General features: G+C 38.5%; 1 protein-coding gene across 1 annotated transcript in view; it reads left to right on the forward strand.

The window, feature by feature from the left end:
• pgm5 (phosphoglucomutase 5) overlaps positions 1-22,148 on the forward strand; it is a 73,303-nt gene that overhangs the window by 38,597 nt on the left and 12,558 nt on the right. Inside the window, exons 7-9 of the mRNA NM_001130233.2 lie at positions 11,313-11,428; positions 15,056-15,191; positions 15,801-15,984. Of these exons, the coding sequence (NP_001123705.2) occupies positions 11,313-11,428; positions 15,056-15,191; positions 15,801-15,984 (436 nt within the window). The remainder of the gene's footprint in view (positions 1-11,312; positions 11,429-15,055; positions 15,192-15,800; positions 15,985-22,148) is intronic.

Raw genomic sequence — 22,148 nt, forward strand, 5'->3', positions numbered from 1 at the left:
AATTGTTTGCATTATTTGCAAAGGCTAATTAAAACAAATAAAAATAATTAAGTAGAAACATTTTCTCTTTCTTAGTTTGCCATTAGGCTGCAAGTAATTACAGTTCATGGCAGACGGCATTTGGTAAATACTGTATGCATTATACATTAAATGCATCTTTCCAGGCATCTCTTAGGACAGATGTTTTATTGTCCATGCTCCCATGACTTATGCTCCTCTAGATAAAGTCAGTATAATAACAGAGTTTCACACAATAGCATTTGCAGCACAGGATATGATTATACATTTTAGGGAAATGAAGTGTCCTGTACTACCAAAAAGGTTACTTGGCAGCCACGTTGGAGAAAAAAAATTGTGTTGATTATATCAATACACTATCTTACTAGTCACACAATAAGGTAGTGGGTACTGGGTGCTTAGGACATGGAGCTCTAAATTAGCTGCTAGTGAGGTAATGGCTCCCATGTGAAACCAAAAGCTGTGAAGTGTTGCAAAGGCCATGGTGTCAACTGTTACAGGAAAATCAACCAAAAATGTATCAAAGCTATGAAAGGGGATAATAAAATGACGATATATAAGAAAAAATCATGTAATTTTAATACTGGCTTACCCCTCTTTTTCATTAGTGCCTCGCCCTGATTGCACTGCAGCAATTCCCTTGCCTATTGTTAAGAGAAGCCATGTATGACTTGCAAGTGCAGTAACAGTCAAACAACTTTAGGTGCAGTTACTTGTGATTCAAGCCATACAATACATACAGTACATGCAATACAACTGCATTAATAATATTTTATCACCAGTGCCTGCAAAAAACAGAATGCAATTATTTTGCTGCAACTTTGTTGTGGCTATTGGTGCAGTCCACCATGGAGACCCTGGATGTACTGCAATGTTCTGGGTGGTTGTAATTCCAGGTTCCTCTAGTGTCCATGGGGAACTTGTGCAAGACTTATTAGAAGAGACAGTACAGGCACATTGGCTCAACTCTGTGGAAGTGAAAGTGTTTTGGTCAAGGTACCTTTAATAAATAGCACCAATACACACAAATTTGCATACATTTTAGTGTGCCATGTTAGTGAGGTAGCCTTAAAGTATGTTATTCCCACACCAAGTTGGGAGGAAACAGTGGCTGGAAGGGAGATTTCCTGTACATGTTTCTTAATGCTGGGTACAATATCAACTCACCTCTCCACCTTCCATGTGGGGATCTTCATATTAATCTTCACTCTTTTTGTTTAGGGGTACAGGCTGCACTCTGTTGCTCAAGGCGTTATTTAGACTAAGGCTTGTCATTCTAGCCTTTTATAAAAACTCTCTTTGTGCTTAAGTACTGCCTATCTCCAGGTACACAAACTGCTGCATACCACTCACTATCAGAAAGCACCTATGAATGAAAAGCCCCAATATCAGGTCCAAACTTGCCACTGCTCATGGCAAATGGACAATCCAGGGTGAAAGTATACCCACAATCAGTCCGAAGCAGACTTTTGACTATTAAAATAATGCATAATTCTAGTAGTGAGATTGTGAAACCTGGGGGCGACTTCTCTACATAAATCAAACAAATCAAATGTACACAGAAAATGGATTCATTTTACAAATACAGCTATTATAATGGGAAGAAGGTTGTACTTTTCTGTATAATGTTTGCCAGATGATGTGATTTTGTGTGATCATCTACAAGACTGATGAGTGTTTTATTGTATATGTCTTTAATGTTTTTGTTTATAATCTGTATTCTGTGGTTTGTTCATATTGCTTTTGATGGTATGCCCTACAAGCTATTAGCTAGTCATGCTATAGGATGTTTTTCTGTCAGACAGATTTCTAAGAACTTGTTTTTCTATTCAATTTTCTAAATGAATAGTGTACCTAGGGGTCAATTGGGGGTGGGGGCAAATCCATTAAGGGGCCCATTTATGAATGCCCAAGGAAACCCAGCGCAAATTTACTGATCACGCTGGGTTTTGTGCCGAAAAAACTCGGCAACCTTTGTCAGTTTGCCTAGGCTTATGTAAAGAAGAAAAACATTAGCATCTAAAAGTTTCCCATCACGAAAAACCACATGATTAGTAAACTCAAGTGGGGTTTTCTTCGTGATTGAGCACGAAAGCGTGGGTAAATGGGCAATCATAAATGGGCCACATAATATATATTGATTCAAAGGGTTTGAAGATTTTTATTCATAACATTATCTATGCATTATCATGTGACCTTAGATATGTCTCTACCTTTTTGACAGGGTCACCACTTTTGAATATAATGTTCCTCCATGTTTCCTATTCAAAACTCTATTGTTGGACAGAATTTCATTGTTAATGTAACTCCAGTGGAAAAGCAGTACTTTGTGTATAGATGGAAAGCATGACCTTTGATTGCAAGTACCTTACCAAACTGCGATAATTCTGGTTGGTTTTTTTAAACCTTCTATTATTATTACTAACAGTCAGGGACATCACAATGCAAAACACATCCCACTAAATAAGCCATTATGGTTTAAAAGTCAATGGGGTTTATGTAATAAAAGACTAAGTTTGCACAAGAACAGTAACCCATAGCAACTAATCAGCTTGAAGCATTTACTAATCACCTTTTTAAAAGCAAACTTTTTATAGGTTGAAATGGGTTACTGCTCCTGGGCAAACTTAGTGCCATTTATTAAATAGGGTGTTTGCCATTCTGTAGTATGTTTCATGTAAATTTACATTCATTTAAAGGTAATTTGATGTTGTAGATAAGAAATTAGCTTTAACTTTTGTACTGTATGTAGAATGATGAATAAGGAGAATCATTGTGCCATGTAGAATAATGAAAGAAGGCTGTGTCTGCTCTGGCTTTATTACATTGATGTATATTTGATGCGTTTTAGTAAATCGTTCATTTTGCAGACCATTGAGTTTACCAATCCTTTTATTGAGAAGTACATGGCAGTGTGACTTTAATGTCATAATTAAAATAAATATTTCATCCATATTGGGTTTTTATGTGGGGGAGGAATGGGGAAGGGGGGTTAAAGGGGAACTGTTATCTCAAACCATAATAGTCTCTAAAATCTTTAAAGGGAAACGAAAGGTAAAGTCACTTGGGGGTGCCAAAATGTTAGGCACCCCCAAGTGACTTTAACCGCTTACCTCGTACCCCGGGCTGGTGCCCCTGTTGGGAGAAAACAGCACCAGCCCGGGGCACCTGGAGCGCAGCGCTTCCGTGTTCTGGCTTCCTCTTCCTGAATGCCAGCGGTGGGCGCATGCGCAGTAGAGTGAAAAGCCGACTTTAATGTTTAAGTTCGGCTTTTCTCTCTACTGCGCATGCGCGCGCAGCGAAACAAGAGGAAGGAAGCGCCTGCAGCTACCCCGGGCTGGTGCTGTTCCCTCCTCACAGGGGCACCAGCCCGGGGTAAAAGGTAGGTGGTCAAAGTCACTTGGGGGTGCCTAACATTTTGGCACCCCCAAGTGACTTTGACTTTCTTTTCCCTTTAACAGATACATACATTCATCATTATACATGATTCACATTAGTCTCTGCCCCTTACAATCTAAGTAAAAAAGGGAAAGTTGTGCTCAACCACTACATTTTTAACCATTAGGCGGGGGTTTAATGAGATTGTAACCACAAAATACATTTAGACAACAAGAGGTCCTCTGCACTCACTCATTATCAATATATATTGGACATTGAAACATTCTGTGCATTTAAGCTACCAAGATGCCATCCCCTTTAAGGAAAATACAAATTGATTCCACCCACACCCACAGTCAGGTGATCCCAGTGGAGCCAATAAAAGGGCAACCATTTGGGGGTTTTAACTTTGAAAGCAAGTAAGTTGAAGGTAAAACTCAGTCCATTTGTTAAATGTATATTGAAGCAGTAGAATTCTTAATGAATCACATAAGCAAGTGTAGGACTGGACAGAAGGGATGACTTTAACATAGTTGGTCAGCTTGTAGTATTATTGCAATATATGGATAAACAATCCCTGTTTTGCTTAAAGGGGAGGGCAAATCTTGGTCGCTTAATGCAGAGAATTTCTTAATGTCCTATATATATTGATAAAGCTTAAAATCTAAGGTCACTCTCATATTCACACCTTAGGGTCAGGTTTCAGCTACCTGCCTGTAGGTATTGGAAGCATGAAAGAAAACTGAAGTTCCCAGAGCAAACTCAGAGCTCCTTTGCTGCAAAGCACAATATGGTACACTTTGGAAAATTGGCACTTTTCGTCCCCACACATTTTCAGTTAACTGTTTTTTGGGTTTTTTTAAATGTGAATTTTAAGAGTTTTGCTTGTCTTCATTTTTCCCACACTTGAAGTGCTATGTGTAAGCCCTAAGCTTTTTTGATCTGGCCAAGTTTTTTCCACACTCTTCTTACTCTTTGGAAAGATTTACTCCACAGTCTAAAAAATGGGAGAATTCTAAAGCTGCTTTCAATCAAAGTAAGTAGGTTCTGACATGGAAATGTTATGCAGTAATCTAAGCTTTAAGTTAAATTAGCCTGATCATAGATACCCAATTAATACACAGTCATATCTGCCAAGCTATGTATAGTGGGCCTGGCAAGGAGATATCCTCCATATATAAACATACATATATAAGTAAACATACTTTTAACAGTCCTGCCAAATCTGCTCTATAGCTATTCTCTCTCTCTCTCTGAGATCATTATTCCTACTTTAATAAGGTTATTATTAGTGTCAAGCCTTTCTCCTGGATCAAGATCAGAAAGAGTTCTTTTTGTCTTGTCTACAAGTGGTCATTCTACAATGCTGGGCAAGATATATAAAATAATTGGTCTTGGGCATACTTTCTTTGTTTGGGTACCATACCGATTGCAACTATACCTGCACCTTTTTCTTGTTCTCACACAAGACCCCTTTGCATCTCTAAAAATATCTCCAATATATTGTAATTCTCTAGTCAAAATGCCAAATGCTGTAGGATACTGGAAGCAGACAGGGAGAAGTCTGTGCATAGACAGCTGGGGGTGCAGCAAGTCAGTAACTACTGCTTCAATATAAGCTTACATTTTATTACAGTATATTCTATCTGGTGCATTTCCATTCAGCAAAACAATACTAGAATTATTTTTTATTCACCCTTTTTAGTCTGAAGTTGAACAGGGTGAATATGCCAGATCTATGTTATTCTGTTTTGGATTGTGGATCTCATGCCCATTCAGTTTAATTTTTTTCCAGCTTTACCATAAAAGGGGCATCCTTATTTTCAGTTCTGCTGTTATATTGCTGCTGATAAATGATGCCATGTAAGGAGTAGAGATGATAGGAAACATTCATGTGTGATTTTCTAAAACATGCTCAGTATTATTATGTTTATAAAAGTAGTAAAAGAGGCAAGATCTTTTAATGGTATAACTATCCAGGAAGCAGACCAATGGGGGCCCGAGCAAGAGGAGTCCCACAAGGGGAAAAGGGTCATGGGTGACTTGTGAAGCATAAAAAATTGCTTGTAACCTGCAGTTTCATGCAAGGCATCAGGAAAATCATTTTTGTGGGGTGCCCAGGCCCTTGAAGTTATGCCACTGTTAAGTTGGGTTTAAAAAATACAAATGTCCATTAAGTTCAACCTTTCCAAATGATACCCAGGTTGTAGTTATAAACGTACATATACAGACATATCAATACATTCACGTATATAAATTATATATGCTGATACCTATACTAAAGTAAGGGCAAGTTCATACAAAGTATTTCCAAAGCTTCTATCTGCCTGTGGGCTTTAATAGGGCAGAGAGAAGTGGATCCACTCTACTCAGTGGCTTCTTGTATCTGCACTGAAAAGTACAGCTTCTGCCTGTGTGTAGCCAACATGGAGAGGAGTTCAGCCTAAAATTGCCTTTTTTCATGGCTTTCTCTACTCAGATACAGTCAAGGATAGAGCCAGCAATTGTGACACCACCACAGAGATGCTTGCTAGGTTAAGATACACTACTTTAAGGCTACCAGCTAGTGGTCCAGATCTAGGCCCCAACTGGCTTGTTGTGGATTCTGGCAAATGCAGGAGAGGCTGCTGTAAGATGCTGTAGACAGTCACTATTTATTGGGCTGGTGGGGGGCTGTTAGAACCACTGTGTACTTGAAATGACAGGACCTATTTTGAATCCTAGTCCAGACCTGTCCAGATCCCCTTCAGTGTTAACTTTTTGAGTAGTGATACAATCTCCTAATCTTTAGGTGTAGCACAAAGCTGCTCTTTCTAGCTTGCCTTACTATCTCACATCCCAAAAAGGAACTTCTAACAAAGCCAGTTCTGTAATCTTACTAAACCTCCTTCACGGGGCCCCTTTTCCCTGGACTTTCTTTAGATGGTTGTCCCTCTAGGTCAGAACTTATTACTGGGCCTTGTTGACACCAGACTCCCCAGACGCATCCACCTGGGTCAGCAAATTGAAGGCCAAAGAAGAAGGACCACCGCTTTCCAATCACTATTTTAATGTATGATAGTAAGCAGTCACTAACCTGGTCAATAACAAAATAAGGTAATCCAGTTAAAAAAAGGTTACTGTCTAGCAACTAGGGGAACAGCACTTGTAGGGGAATTCAGTCCATAGGGGCTGTTAACCCTATGGGTCCCTACAATTAGGATTTTTGGAAATTTACATCCTGCATGTTTAGTTAGCCGTTAAAGGAGAACTAAAGGTACAATCACTGGGGAGTACCACATTGTTAGGCATCCCCCAGTGATTATAATCACTTACTTGATACTGAGTCAGTGCTCCTTTTTGCTAAAAAACTACACACCTGGGGTATTTTTATAGGAGCTCATTCATCATGATTGTCTGGGCCCAGGAAGGCAAATGTGCAGTACAGTAAAATAGCCAGCTTCTTTAAATTCAGCTGCTGCGCATGTGCGATTATAATAGGGTGCCTAACATTTTGGAATCCCCCAAATGATTTTACCTTTGGTTCTCCTCTGATGCATTCTGCACACTGTGCAGTTCTGGAAGATGGCAGTAATACCTAAGATGGACATAGCTAGGGGTGGTTTAGAAAGTGTAAAATATAAGGGTGTGCAGAGCTAGAAAGAGCCTAATTTGAGCCTAGTTTGTTACCTACATTGTAAGAGAAGCTAGGGGCTGGTGGTAACCTGCCTCAGAAGAAATAGGCAGTGAGGTTAGCTAATAAGAGCAGCTGCGGTCCCATTGAGGAGGTTAGTAAGTAAGGCAGGATCCCAATTGTGGTTTAGTTAGCAACAGTAGCAAGTAAAAATAGGTTAGCAGGAACCTATAGGATTGCTGCTAAGGACAGGAGAGAAGTGCACTGTGGGCACAACAAAGTCTAAAGAATTAAGTAGTGCCTCTTTAACTTCTGGGTGATTTCCCATGTGGAGATGTGTTAACCTAGAGAAAAAAATAGAGATCTGAGAAACAGAAAAATTTTTTAACCATTGTAAAAACTGATGCAATAAATGTATACGTTTGGTTTACATACATATGTGTGTACAGTGTGTTCTGTTGATAGTAGTCTACTGCAACTTTATTTAAAGCAGCCTGTTCCAGCTATATGTGACCTGCTTACAGACTTAACTGGTAAAACTTATTACTGGGCTTTTATTTTAAAGCTGTCCCAGCTTTGCACAAAAAATATCTGCATCTGGTAAAAACCCAAATGGCCATAAAATAATTTGGAAAATATATCATATAAAGCCATCTTTGTGAGATCCCAGCATGAAATGCTGCAGGCAAAGCTAAAGACATGTCTGGAGTTGGGTCTCTTAGGAAAGCATGCCAGCCATTCTAAAACAAACAAATAGATTCTGGCAGCTGTCCCAGAGAACATATCCTTATTTAATGCTCAAGGACTGGCTTTAAAATATGATGAAGTTAGGAGTATATTGTTTCTCCATGAGTGGTACAGATTGGGGGGAAATGCAGATGTGTGTTTGTTTGGGACACAGTGGAAATTGAAAATATGTCTTTGTAAGATATAAAGTTACCCTACACATCCCACTTCTACAGTATTTTTAAGGTTACAAATATGAACTGCAAGAGTGCAGTGGTATTCTCTAAATTCTATGAGCTTCCACCCTCCCCCCCAGATCTACAAGGGGTTATGAGATGATTTAAACTTTTATTTCTAAACCATTAAGTGAATACACTAAAAATGTACCTCCTCTGAAGTTATGTCCTGAAAATTGCACAGGTGAATATAAATTTCCCTATGATTGCCATCAGTTGCAGTTTATGAGTTGGCAGGCATAACTTGCACCCTTCATGGTAGGCCTTTGCAAATGGGTGGCCCTTGAAAATCTGTATTCCCTGAACATATATATTTATCAGGTATTGCAAGTAAAGACCACTAATTTTGCACTGGGCTGAACATCATCATCATCATCATCATCATCATCATCATCATCATCATTTATTTATATAGTGCCAGCAAGTTCCACAGTAAAGGTTACAAAGTACTTTACATTCATTTATAACAAACTTGAGTTTTACAATTATTAAAAAACAAGAGATACAAAGTGAAAATAGGACCAGGGCACACTAATTGCAAGAGCTTACAATCTGAAGATCCATTGAAAGATGTGGATCTCAGTTTGAATTTCAAAAAGGACTAGGTGCAAGTAAAGTTACCAACCAGCCGATATTTCACCTGTCTAGGCAGTAAAACACCAGCCGAGCCTGGGGCAGTTATTACAAATTTACCAGCAATATAGTTGCTGGAAAATACGCTCATGTAATACCCTCATGTTCTGCCCCGACCCATGCATTTAAACCCTGATCCAACCCAATACTCCATTTTTCTGCCCCATTTTGGAGACACCAATGCAGGTCATCAACCCACCCATATGTGTCATCGACCTTCCTACCTACATCATTGCTCTGCTTGTTTACGTCATTGCCTTGGCCCTTTTAAAGTCAGCTGCTTTCTTTCTTTCATTTTAGGGCAATTACATGTACACATATAATCAAGCTATATACTGTAAAGTTGCTTAGAATCAATTTTTGCACCTGGTCCCCCTTGTCTTATTACCCTAGTTTGTAGCTTTATTACCCACAAAATATTACAGTTCACACTGTAAGAAACTAGAGATAATGAGAATTCCTACTGCTACACCACTGTAACAAGCAGGGCTGGATTTGCTAATATGGCATCCCAAGGCCACCCTCATTGCTTTGAATGTGAGCAAAGTTTCAGTGGCATGTTTGGGTAGCATGCCGCCCCTAAATTTGTGCCACCCTAGGGCCGGGCCTTTGTCGCCTCGCCACAAATCCAGACCTTGTAACGAGTGTTATAGACATTTTTAAAAAAGAATCAATTTTTGGGTGGAGGACCCCTTTTAATTAAATCAAAATAATTCATACAGCCCCAGTATCCACCCATACTGGTAGAGAAATGCACACATAATTGTAACAGATCATTTTAAGATGTTCTATACAGTGGAGATGGACCCAATTAGTAAAGGCCATGTTTAAAGAAATAAATCTACGTAATACTAAGTTAGCAAAACTGTTGTGCAGGTCCCAACATTAAATTAAAAGAATATGCATTAAATAAAAGAAGATACTCATAGCTAAGTTACCAGAAGGGTTATATAGTTTTAATTGTATATTAGTTGTCCCAAAAAGAAAACAAAATTATATTTGTAGATAGTAGAATTACTCAGAAGATCCAAGAGATAAACTTGATACAGCAAACATGCTGCTAATGGTGACATGTGGCATGCCAATGGCTGCTACTGCTTAGCAGTAATATTTATTTTAAAATAGCTTTTGTATGCTTTTAAGACTTTTGATTATTTACATGCTTGTTTTGGTCATGAATCTGCGCAAGAAAGGAGAGGGTGCAGGGGCTGTGCAATGCAATAAACTAACTGAGAGCAGTTATGAATCCTTTGCCTTTACTGATCACAGACATTCCAAGATATAAACGATTCTCTCAGCATGTTGGGAGTCATAAAATATCAACAAATTAAGATGATATTCCTCAGACGGCGGATCTGAATCCTCAAGGGAGTCTTGCTGAAATTCAGTAGGGGAAACAAATGTGCAGTGCATTTCATGCAGTGCTAAAGTGCTGACGTAATCTGGACAAACTAATGGAAACTTTTTTCTAATCAGAACAGTAATGTTACATAAAGAAACTGCAACATCAGTAAACAAACACTAAGCACCTTGACCCAGATATATACCTTAAATAATAATACCAATACCCTCCTCATTCAATCATTCAGATACGGCAATTTCATTTTAACACATTACTACCACTGTAAAAGGTATCCTATCCCCATTCTTTTCAGTTTTTCTGATTCAAATGCACTGGAAGCCAAGTTCCTGCATTGTCCTAGGTTAAAGTGGACCTGTCACCCAGACACAAAAAGCTGTATAATAAAAGCCCTTTTCAAATTAAACATGAAACCCAAAATCATTTTTTTATTACCACATCCATACCCATTATAAAAGCATATATTGCCTGCCCCGCCTCTATGCCTTAGGCATAGGGGTGGGGCAGACAGTTACTTTCACTTTCAATTCAGAACTTTTTAGCTGCACTTCTCACATTCCCCCTCCCTCCTCACCATGTAATTATGTAACCAGTGCATGGACATGGGTAACAGGTCCCCCCATACTGGCACATAAACAAAATATAGGCAGGATGCAATGCCTGGTTTGATAACAGTGTCCACAAAATGGCCCCTGCCTGCTTGCTGCAATTATGAATTCCAAGGCTGAAGAAAATAAGATTAAAATAATTTATATAGTGTAAGTAAAGTTTATTTTGCTTGACAAACACAATAGAAAACAATTTGGAATTATTTCTTAAGGTGACAGGTCCCCTTTAAGTATTAATTGGGAAAGCACACATTGGTACAGAACTAGGGCAGACTTAAAGATCGCTTTCTAAAGTCTGACTGGGGTGTGTGAGGCCCACCGGGCTGCTACCCCAAGGGCCCCCACACCCCCTCAGGGCCCCCACACTCCCTTAGGAGTCCCGATCCCCTGCTCACCCACTGCCAGCCCCTTCCCCCCCCCAACAATTATGCTTCACCATGACCAGGGGAGGGCAGCGGGGAGTGGGTCTGGGTCATCAGGGCTCCCTGGGATTTTTTCTAGTGTCCCACCTGCCCAGTCCAACCTGACACCTTCACTGCCACAGCCTTCTTTTTTCACTCTACAATCATGTATCACCTATATGTAATGGAGTAATCAGCAAGATATATTTTAAAAAAAGAAACTGTAAAGTTGCACCTATTTCAGGTAAAATAAATTATCATCTGTTAATTATCAGTAGCTAAGAAGCACTGCATGGAGAATGTTAATTCTTATATATATCTTTGGCTTTCATTTTGCAGAGTTGCAAAAGCAATGAAAGTTCCAGTCTATGAAACTCCAACTGGTTGGAAATATTTTGCAAATTTGATGGACTCTGGAAGATGTTCTCTTTGTGGTGAAGAAAGCTTTGGCACAGGTAAACCTTCCATAAACCAGGACAGTACACCAAATGAAGCATAGAAGCTCCTGTATTGTAAATGAATGGTTAGAAGCTTATTGTGCAGTGTACAATGTAACTGTATTTTGCATTATACAGCCCATAGAAAGTGTGTAATGTACATATATGTTCAACATAAGCCAAACACATTTTTAAACCATATTTTTTGTTGCAAGGGTCTAAATGATAGTTGACTGTGATTTGTAAAAAAAATATGTATGGATATAGATATAGATAAAGAAAGGGTGGGGTATACATATATAGGTAACAATATTTTTTTTTATTAATTGCACGTTATTTTGTCATTGGACTGAGTGAAAACTGAGTGAAAGCAATCTCAGTATGAAGCTTAACTTCTCTGTAAAGCATCTTAATACTCTCAGCACCTTTTTCCCCTGTTCTGGGTGACCCTCAGTATTTATGCTTTTCAGATTCAACCAGGCTTGCATAACATCATATTCCTGTCTGTCATTAAAACTTATCCCTGGTTGCTAAGGTACCAGATAGCTGCTAAAACTTTTAACTTGAGAGAGCTGCAGAATAAAAACTGAAATAATTAAAAAACTACAAATAATAAAAAATGAAGACCAATTGCAAATTGTCTCAGAATATTACTAAAAGTTAACTCAAACTTAAACAACTCCCTTAAGGACATTGATGCTATTTCAGGAAGTGGGGATGTTTTCTTGATTATATATTAAGGTTTTCTTGAAGACTTTACCTACCTCATAAATATCAGAAAAAAGGCTACAGTTGTGTCATGTATAGAATTAGGTGGCAATTGCCTAGCAATCTTAAAGGCAACAAAAAGATAGACTAGAGTAAAGCTTAAGGGGGCTGCCCATATAATAGACCCCACTGCCGGGGACTTGGCTTGTAAATTTAGCGCTGGAGCTGGGGTGGTGGGTGAGGGGTATTGCGCAAACAGTTGCATGTCGGTGGAAGTAACGTCGTTACATCTGATGTCACTTCTGCAAGGTGGGGGTAGGCTTAGGTTCAGTGCCTAGGGTGCCACCAGACCCCATTTGTTGCACCTGATTATGTAGCATCACAGACCGCTGTGGGAACTCTTTAAGGTAGTAAAAGCAGCCTCTGGATAACCAGTGTGGCAGGTATTGAAAGATTTCAAAGAGGCTGTTCACTGATTACGTTTTTGTGTGTGGGGTTTACATGTCCTTTAAAAGCTAGTTTTTGAACCCTTGCATGGTCAAAATTGTCTTTTCTGGCAAAATTGCTTGCGATTTCATAGAGCTAAGCAAGATTTGCAGATTATCAGAAATCACATTTAACTGAAAATTCTCTTCTGAACCAATTTTGAGATGTAAAATCTTTTTCTGTTAAATTGCTAATAAAAAACCAGCTGCTAGATGATGAAACTATGAAACATGACATTGCTATTTTACAGCATCAGATATTTGCTCTGTCCAGTAAATAAACGCAGCTCTTCTACTATAAAAGGGCAGACAGCCTTGAAACTGTCTCACTGAGAACTGCCTTTTGGCAGCAGCTTTTGCAGATAAATGGATGATTTCAAGAAGTCCTCAACTTTTATACTCGCACAAGCAGCCTGAGCATTTATTGCAATGAATAGTGACCTCTTAAATATTCACAGAGGACACAAACAGGTGCTACTCATTTAGATAAAAATGAAATTACTTTGCCAGGTAATAGCTGATTAGCGATGTACAACATTGATTGTTTTAGATTTTTTTCTCTTGTGCGGCCAAGCTACTCTGTGTAAAGTGCCCCTTTCCTCACCCCTAAGCTCAATACAGGGTACATTTATGAAAACTGCCACCCAGTCACAGTATGAGCAATAACTAATGTAACCCTTTCTTGGCACACTCACTTCTTTGGGCTGTATAATTGCTTAAGCAGGAGATTTAGTTCTCTTTGCAATAGTGAAAGATACTGGGAACTGGGATTTTAACGCAGTGCCTCCACCTAGTGGACACTGAGGAGCACACCTCGGGGGGCGGGGGGTTTCACTAGGAATAATAATTACCACATACTTTGCAGCAAACCAATGAAGAGATGGCACTGCTCGTTTCCATAGAACCACTGCCATAGCTGTGCACTCTGCTGGAGAAACATGTTTCTTCCCCTAACCTCTTAAGCTTAACTCTATTATAGTGCACTCTTCATTGCATATACCTTACAGAAAACGTGCTGTTTGCAGATGAAAAAGTCACTGAAGATGTGTGAGAGGAAAAATGCATACCTCCCAACTGTCCTGATTTTCGCGGGACAGTCCCTCTTTTGACAGCTCAACCTGCAGTCCCGGATTCTTACTGAAAAGTCCCACATTTCCCTGCGATCGCCTACTGAAGCTAAAAAAGATACAAATTTAATTAAAAGTAGCTTTTGGCAGAGAGCCCAGAAATCTTAACGAGCGTCACCTGCACCTGAATCGTTGTTGTCTCGCTTTTAATTAAATAAGTAGGTTTTGGCAGAGTCCCCCCTGCACTGAGATACAATTGTAACTAAGGTCTCTTGGGGGAACTGGCACTCACAGCTTAAAGGGCATTTCACCTTTTTCAGCAAAACTGTAATAACACCTAAAACAGGACCCCAAAACTCCCAGAAATGTGTTCAAACTATAAATAACCTGCCAAATTTAGTCAAATGGGAGTGGTATTTAGGGGGTCTGGCTGCAAAAATGGGCGCGGTGCGCGCCATTTATTTTTGTCCCTCTTTCTGTTTTCAAAATGTTGGGAGGTATGAAAATGGCTGCCGGGTGACACCTTCCATTTGTTTTAGGAAAATGTGAGGGCACTTGCAAATAGAGGGTATATATGCAATATGAATGGTGGGGTTTGGGTAGATATGCACCTAACTTATTTACCTGGCTGCATGTGATACACTGTGAAGTTCAACTCTTTCTGCTCCAGTGCCTTAAGCAGTTGTTTTTCTAAATCTAACTGGACAATGATGGCCACATAAAGGTCAGGTGATGTGATTGGAATCAGCTCTGTGCATTAATTTTGGCAGTTTAGGCCCACATATGTTTAAAGGTTTAGTTCACTTTCCTACAGCCTACATATTGAACTATCTAAACTAAGCAGTGAAACAATACAATGAGTACCAATACAGAAACATATTTGCCTTTGGCCCTTTCAGGCCTACTCTGTCCTTCTGGCCAGCCTGCAGTAGTTTCCTGTTCCTTTTTATCATTACATGCTCTCCCAGTGGCTAGCTTTATAAGTTGCTGCCATCTACTGGCCAGACCTGTCCATTGCTACTTATATGTGAAATAACATTTTGTCCCCTTACATGCTGAGCGGGGTTTGATCCTGACATGTTGTTCAGGGTTCTTACATTACATCAATCTCCATGGCTTCTAGAGTGTGACAACATTTTAAGGTAGATTATAAAACAAATACTAGTAAAGTTAATTCTAAGGGGCCAATGCTGCAAAACATTTTAGGTAACATTTTAGATTCTGCAGAGCTTTAGAAGTCTTAACATATTTTCTTTAAATTATGACTGACTACATTGTATTATATTACTGACAACTATACATTCCCCTTTTTGTCTATTTTAATTTTTAATAAAGTCTGTTTTTTTTATGAATTAACATTTATTTGTATCATTTTCTTTCTATAGGATCTGATCATCTAAGAGAAAAAGATGGACTTTGGTCTGTTTTGATTTGGCTTTCCATCATGGCAGCACGAAAGCAGAGTGTTGAAGAGATTGTACAAGATCACTGGGCAAAGTTTGGACGCCATTATTTCTGCAGGTATTATCTTTGGAAACATAACCATAACCTTAACTTATGGAAGTTTGCTGGCCACAAATGTAAGACTATAAAATAATTACATTGTAACATTGGTCTTGTGCTAAATAAAAGATTAATAGAGTATATTGGCAAATAGGTAAAATTAACATTTTAACACATGAATTCTCATTTAAGTGAATTATATAAAAGGGCCATTCAATGTAATGCTAAATGTTAGGAGAGCAACAGGCTGGATATCCCTGGAATATTGTATAATTATTTATTAACATATATTACTTAATATCGCTGATTTGGAAAAGCATTAAGAGTTTATGTGTTTATGTGATCGGATAGGTAGTGTGTGCAAGTACCGTATGTATGATATGTATAACAAGAATAAAGCTGGTTAGCCAATAGAAGCTTCACAGTCCCTAGATCTATCTGCAGAAAGACAGGTATAAAGAATTTGGTTTAGGACGAAAAATAACTTAGGTGCCTTTGTATCTGGGAGGTAACGTGGAATTTAGTATGTGAAACTTGGGTAGCATAGTCATATTCAACAGGTTTACTCACCATAGGACTGTAAGTTGCAGGTAGGTCATTCCTGTACATGTACTTGTTTTGTAACAGATTTGATTATGAAGCCTTGGATCCCCGAACTGCAGTTTTTATAATGAAAGATTTAGAGGCCGTCATAACAGAGAAGTCTTTCGCTAATCAAAAGTTTGCTGTTGGAAGTCATGTGTTCAGTGTGGAAAAAACAGACAGCTTTGAGTATGTGGACCCTGTGGATGGAACAGTATCAAAAAAACAGGTAAGGATCTGTTAAGACATTACTAGGCTATATCAAAAGTGGCAACTGGCAAGAAATTGAGAGTTGTACTTTGAATGACATGCAGGAAGGTGGGCCACAGGTTATATTGCAAGAATGATCAGTCCAACTGTCTACCCAGTCAACCATTGCTTTACAATCTGGTGGTCATCTGTTTAAATTTGAGAGTTAAACATAGTGCAACAAGGTATTTTAGCATTCCTTAGTAAACAAAGGGGGACAGATTTATGATTGCCCAGCCCTTTGGGCTTCTGAACAGGTTTTTTGGTAACAAAGCTTTTTCCATTTGAAACCCAGCATAAGTTAGCAAACTCACACAGCGTTTACTTTATGATTGTTTAAGCAAGTAGGCCCCAAGTGTCTCAGCTGATGCTTCCATGTCATAGTTACAGTCATGATGCCTAAAGGACACATTCTTGTTGCTGTTACTTGTAAAGCCTTCTTGTGACTGCTACCAACATCAATTATTGTTGCTTGAGAACAAAAAGTATTTTATCATCTGTCCTATTTTTGGTGGTGTTGTCAGTATTGCTGTAGATGGTCGGTGAGTTGTGGTACATTACATTTTTTATAAATGAAAGAATTGTATGGTTTTAAAAGCTGTTTTGACTTTTTAAGGAATTTTTTACTTAAGTTCACTGCATGGTAATTAAGTGTACTTTTGCTATCCTATGTATATTTAATTCAGTCACTCCAGATTTCTATAAGAATCCCTCAGAAAGGCCACTTTTAGGCCAGAACATAAAGGGTCTTCCCTCTTTGTCTGCAGCTGTAAAATAAACAAAAATCTAGTGGATTTGTATATGTTTTTTTTTAAATAATTTGAGATAATATATAATATAAGTGATCCCTAAACCTGATATTTTTTGTTCTGCTAAGAAACAGTTATGCAGTTTGGCACATTCAAGTTCTATCACTATCTAATCCATACATGACAATATTTACCTGTTGCCACTAATTGCTCCTGTTTTTAGTGTAAAACTCACAGCGTGAGTAAGTTGTTTCTGCAGAAAAAGGTTAAGGGAGTACAGGAATAATATATAGTGTGTATAAACTGTATATATCCTGGTTAAAAAAATTCAAGTGACATAGGATCTATTATCCAAAACTCTTGGGACCTGGGGTTTTTAGATATGTGGTCTTTTCCTAATTTGGATCATAATATCTTAAATGTGCTAAAAACATTTTAAGATAATAAATTACATACCTGTCCTGTTAAGAATTATGACCATAGAAAAGCCTAAGCCATTCCTTTACTCTGAAGAATGATGGTCCATGATGATCATCATCTTAGGATATGCTCAGAGCAAAACATGAACCTATAATAAATTCATCTCGGCTCACCCTTTTTTAGATCCCCTTTCCAATTCTAAAATGTATTTATGTAGTCTACAGAGTATCCTAGACTATTGAAGAATAAGAAGACTCTACCTTATAGCAAGGCTAGCAAAATTCTTGAAAAATGGTACTTGCCAGATCGATGGAATGATTCCCACCTTAACTAAAAAAAGTCACAAGCAAAACATATAGTCCCAGATCTATAAGAAATGTAATGTGTCCAATAAGATTTTTTGGGGAGTTTTACCAAATTGCCAAACACTATTAGTAAATAGGGCTAAATGTCCGTTTGAGGCCAATATAGTATGAATATTATGTTTTTAAAAATACAAAATAACCTTCTCCAGTTAATTTTATAGTAATTTATAATAAAGTAATTGCCTGCTGTGTTTAAATGCAAATACCTGTGGGGTCAGCACTAATCTCTAGAGTACCAATGGCTTTCTGTCTACATATGTGTACAGGCGGGAGGGCCTTCAGACCCAGTGCTTAATTCCCAGCAACAGTGGGAGTGATGAATGTGCACATCTCAGCTTGCCAAAAGAAACAGTTGTTACCAGAGGAAGATGAAACACACAAATAAATAACTTTTGAGCAGCCTGCTTCTTTGGATAAAACCATTTATATCAAATCTTAGTGTAACACACTACAAGATATAAATATCAGCCTCCCAGAGAGCATGCTTGGGGCAAGAAGAGCACTAAGATTATCACAATCTCCCACTGAGTTTGTTCTGTTATATATTAATAACGGTTGTTTATTTGCCATTCAGGTCTTTTATTTAGAGCATGTCTGTTTACCAGGATTAGTTATAGGCAACTCTAGGAATTTATGTAGAAAGCTCTTTACAGGGGCTTGTACTGCAAACCCCAAGGATACATTCTGAAGCTTGATAGAAAGAATAATAAACATTTGCTCATATGCACACTCACTGGTTATTACAACACATAATTCTGTACATGCTTTAATTCACCTTCCGCATTATAGACAAAGATATGAAAAATTGTGGATCAGGAAGGTGGGTTTTTTTTTGTTTGCTAACCCATAGTGCAGTGCAAGGAGGCCTCTGTGAAAATTAGGTACAAGGTGCAAGGCTGAGTGGCTCTGTACTTAAAGGAAAACTATACCCTTGAACATTGCAGGTCTTGTATCATATATCACATAAAACAGCCCATATATAAAATGTTGTTACATATAAATAAATCATTTTCATGAAGAATATACAATAGGTTTTCCTATCATTTGGAGCATTGCGGTTAATGGGTTTCTGGAATAGGGATCTCAGTAGTATACACCATTGAATAATCCCATATAGAAATGCTGTCATAAGGTACTAAAGTTTACCCTTTTATTCACATAAGGCACTGTGCTCAAATGCACAGGGGCGGATTAATGTCTAGGCATCCCTAGGCTATAGCCTAGGGGCTCAATGTGATCATGGGCCCATTGTACTCTCTCCAAATCTTTATTTACATTTATTAATGCACCTGCGTGGGAGAAGGCAAATTAGGCAAGGAAGGAGTGCTTGTACCACTGCGCACAGAAACATAGTACCCAAACTCTCACTTGCAAGCCTATATAAGACAGTGCCTTGCTGAGGCATTTCCTCTTTTTTGGCCTGAGAACATCAAAGGCAGCAGCAAGACCATGTGGCCAGACCAATTGGGGAGGTTGATACCTAGGGAAAATTAATCCCTTCATTGTTTTCTATTTCACACACTTTCACTGGGCAGTTAATCCCATTATTGTATTCTATTTGATCCAGCTTCAAGGGGAAGTTAATCCCTTCATTGTTTTCTATTTCATCCAGTTTCAAGTGAAACAAACATAGTATTGTTTTCCAAGAAGGAGCCCCAATGCTCCCAATGGCTGCTGGAGCAATTCCTGTTTGGGAAAAATAAAGAGGATTCATGGAAATTAATGTCCATTTGAACTCGAATTTTAACAATAATTTTGGCTGGAAAAATTTGTACATTTTCGAACGTAAACTCAAAATGATCGTATGACCAATAGCAGCATTATTGTGACATTTTATAAATACAACAATGATTGAGTTTAATTTAAATTTATATCATGTCAAGTATATTAGAAAAAAGGACTTTTAGTAAATCAGCCCCCTAGACTGTCTAGTGACAGCAGTGGCAAGTGAGATCACTCCAGGAGTGAAAGGTAATAAGGGCTATTTGGTTATTTGTTATTCAGTCAATGTTTGGATTTGGTATTAGCCAGATTTTGTTTTAAAAACAAAGTCCACTGCTAGGAGTTAGCATCACTATATTTTGATAACATACACTGCATATTGCTTTTTCATTAAAGGAACTGTAACACCAAAACATTTAAAGTGTTTTAAAGTAAAGAAAATATAATGCACTGTTGCCCTGAACTGGTAAGGGCTGTGACAGACAGGGAGATTAGTCACCGTGCGACAAATCTCCCTTGTCGTGGGTGACTAATCCCCCCCGAAATGCCATCCCACCGGCTAGAATGTAAATTGCCTTGAGAGGAAACTTCCGCGACTTCGACAAATCATGGCGCGGCATATGCCATCCCACTGGTGATTTACATTCTAGCTGGTGGGATGGCATTTCGGGGAGATTAGTTGCACACGACAAGGGAGATTTGTTGTGCGGCGACTGTCACAGCCCTAAAAGTTGTGCATTTGCTACTATAGTTTATATAACCAAAGCTGTTGTGTATCCACGGTGCCGCCATTTAACCTGTTAAAAGGGAGAAAAGGCACAGGTTACATAGCAGATAACAGATAAGCTCTGTAGAATTCAGTGGGAATCTACATGGCTTATCTGTTTTTTCCTATATAACCTGTGCCTTTCTTCCTCTTTAACAAATTGAATGGCTGCCCCCATGGGTACACAGCAGCTTTGTTTATATAAACTATAGTAGGATTTCTGTAGCAAACACACAACTTTTATCAGTGCAGGTCAATAGTACATAATAAGTTAATATGATACACTTTATTTTTTTGGTGTTACTGTTCCTTTAAGCCACTGACAAGGAGAAAATCTGTGCGATCAAATACCAGATCACGATACAACACTATACTAAATAGTTACACTTAATGCACTTCTGCTGACCTTGCCCCTCTGTTTTACTCACTGGGACATTTCTGCATTCTGTGCCAAACTGACATTGTTCCACTAACACCTGCACTCTATGGGATTGCTATGGCAACTGGCAAACAGGAAGAGGAGGATACAGGAACACATTCCTTTAGAACGGCCGCTTCACTTTGGAACCTTCAAAAAATCCTTTACACAGCTGATCAGTGCGCCCAAAAGTGAAGTTTCAGTCAAAACCAATCATTTTTATCAAGACCCTGCTTCTTGTGAGAAGTTAGACCACCAAGCAATGCATTTTTGTTCATGGAAATTGACAATTTTGAAGATCACTGGATTTTTTTAAATAACTGCCCAAATGTTTTGAGCAAGATTAGTGTTTGGATGAGTTAGAAGTTTATGGATTCACAACCTCTATGATTTCTGTAGTGATCTAAAAAGGCATCAAGGACATTACTTGCTAGCTTTGTATTATAAACACAAAAAATGAAAATATGTATATTAAGTAGCATGAATTGCTGCACAGTATATTTCAGAGCTCTGTCGACAAATAACGTAAGGAAGTGCAATATGTATGTGCAGAGGACTTTGCTCTTGAAAACTGTACCAATTTAGTGAAACCAGTGACTCCTAGTGGTTAAACTAAAAATGGTATGTCATTTATCAGTGTGAACACATTGGTTGCAAGGATTTATGCATAGATTGGCTTGTGCCACAAAGGTATTACCCATTGCTGCAAGCATAAATATATGTGAAGTTTTAGTATGCTTCTGTATGCTGTGATGTAGGTTGCAGCATGCAAAGGAACTCAGCTCTTATCATCTACATTTGATCAGGGATCAACTCAACTCAGGTTTCAGCTCATTCTCTCCTCCAAAAAATTAACACCTTGAAAATATTACAGGACAGTTTAATATGTCTAATATAGAGTATTTAATAGGCTAAGATGCAGTATGTTAAGGGACAGTATGCAAGGAACCAGGAATTGTACAGCACAGAATTGCTGTGCACTAAAAACAACACAAAGTGACTCACTCATTTGTATGAAATCGGATGCCTCCTCCAAAACAAATATTTCAGGTCACTCCCATATGTATAAATGCAAACTGGCAGAGAATGATGATCTGTGCACAAAATTAGCTTTAACATTGTCACCTTCATTTAAAAAAAAAAAAAAAAAAAAGTGGAAAGGAAATCTGATCAATAAACGTAGTAATAAAGTATATTGTTGTATAGCAAGCAACTTTTCTTCAACAAGTAGAGCACACAATTAAATGGCTAAAATGAAAACTTAGGCCAAGTACACACAGTGCATATATTTGCTTCTCTCAGTGCCTATGTTGCAGGGCAAATCAGAGGTCAACCTAAAAAACATAAAGCAGTTGTTTTTCAGGCCAATGTCTGATCCGCACTGCTTTTTGTGCACACACTCAGGTGGTTACGGTAGTTTTTAGTGCAGACACACTAAACTGGAGAACTGGGCTGCAAATTAGCAAATGAGATTTAAAGTTGATAAATGCAAGATAATGCACTTAATTTGGTAGAAGTAACATAACTGCTGAACGAACAGGTCTGGATTTCTGGTAAAGCGTGCCCAAAGGCTGGTAGCCTTCATCGTGCCACCCCACCCCCCAGGATTACACACATGTGCATCGTTTTGGACTTACACCTGGAGCACAGGGGACAGGACATGCAGAGATCTGCCTCTTGCCTAGACCCATTACTCCAAATAGC

Source organism: Xenopus tropicalis, chromosome 1 (genome assembly GCF_000004195.4).
Source record: "Xenopus tropicalis strain Nigerian chromosome 1, UCB_Xtro_10.0, whole genome shotgun sequence".
Lineage (NCBI taxonomy): Eukaryota > Metazoa > Chordata > Amphibia > Anura > Pipidae > Xenopus > Xenopus tropicalis.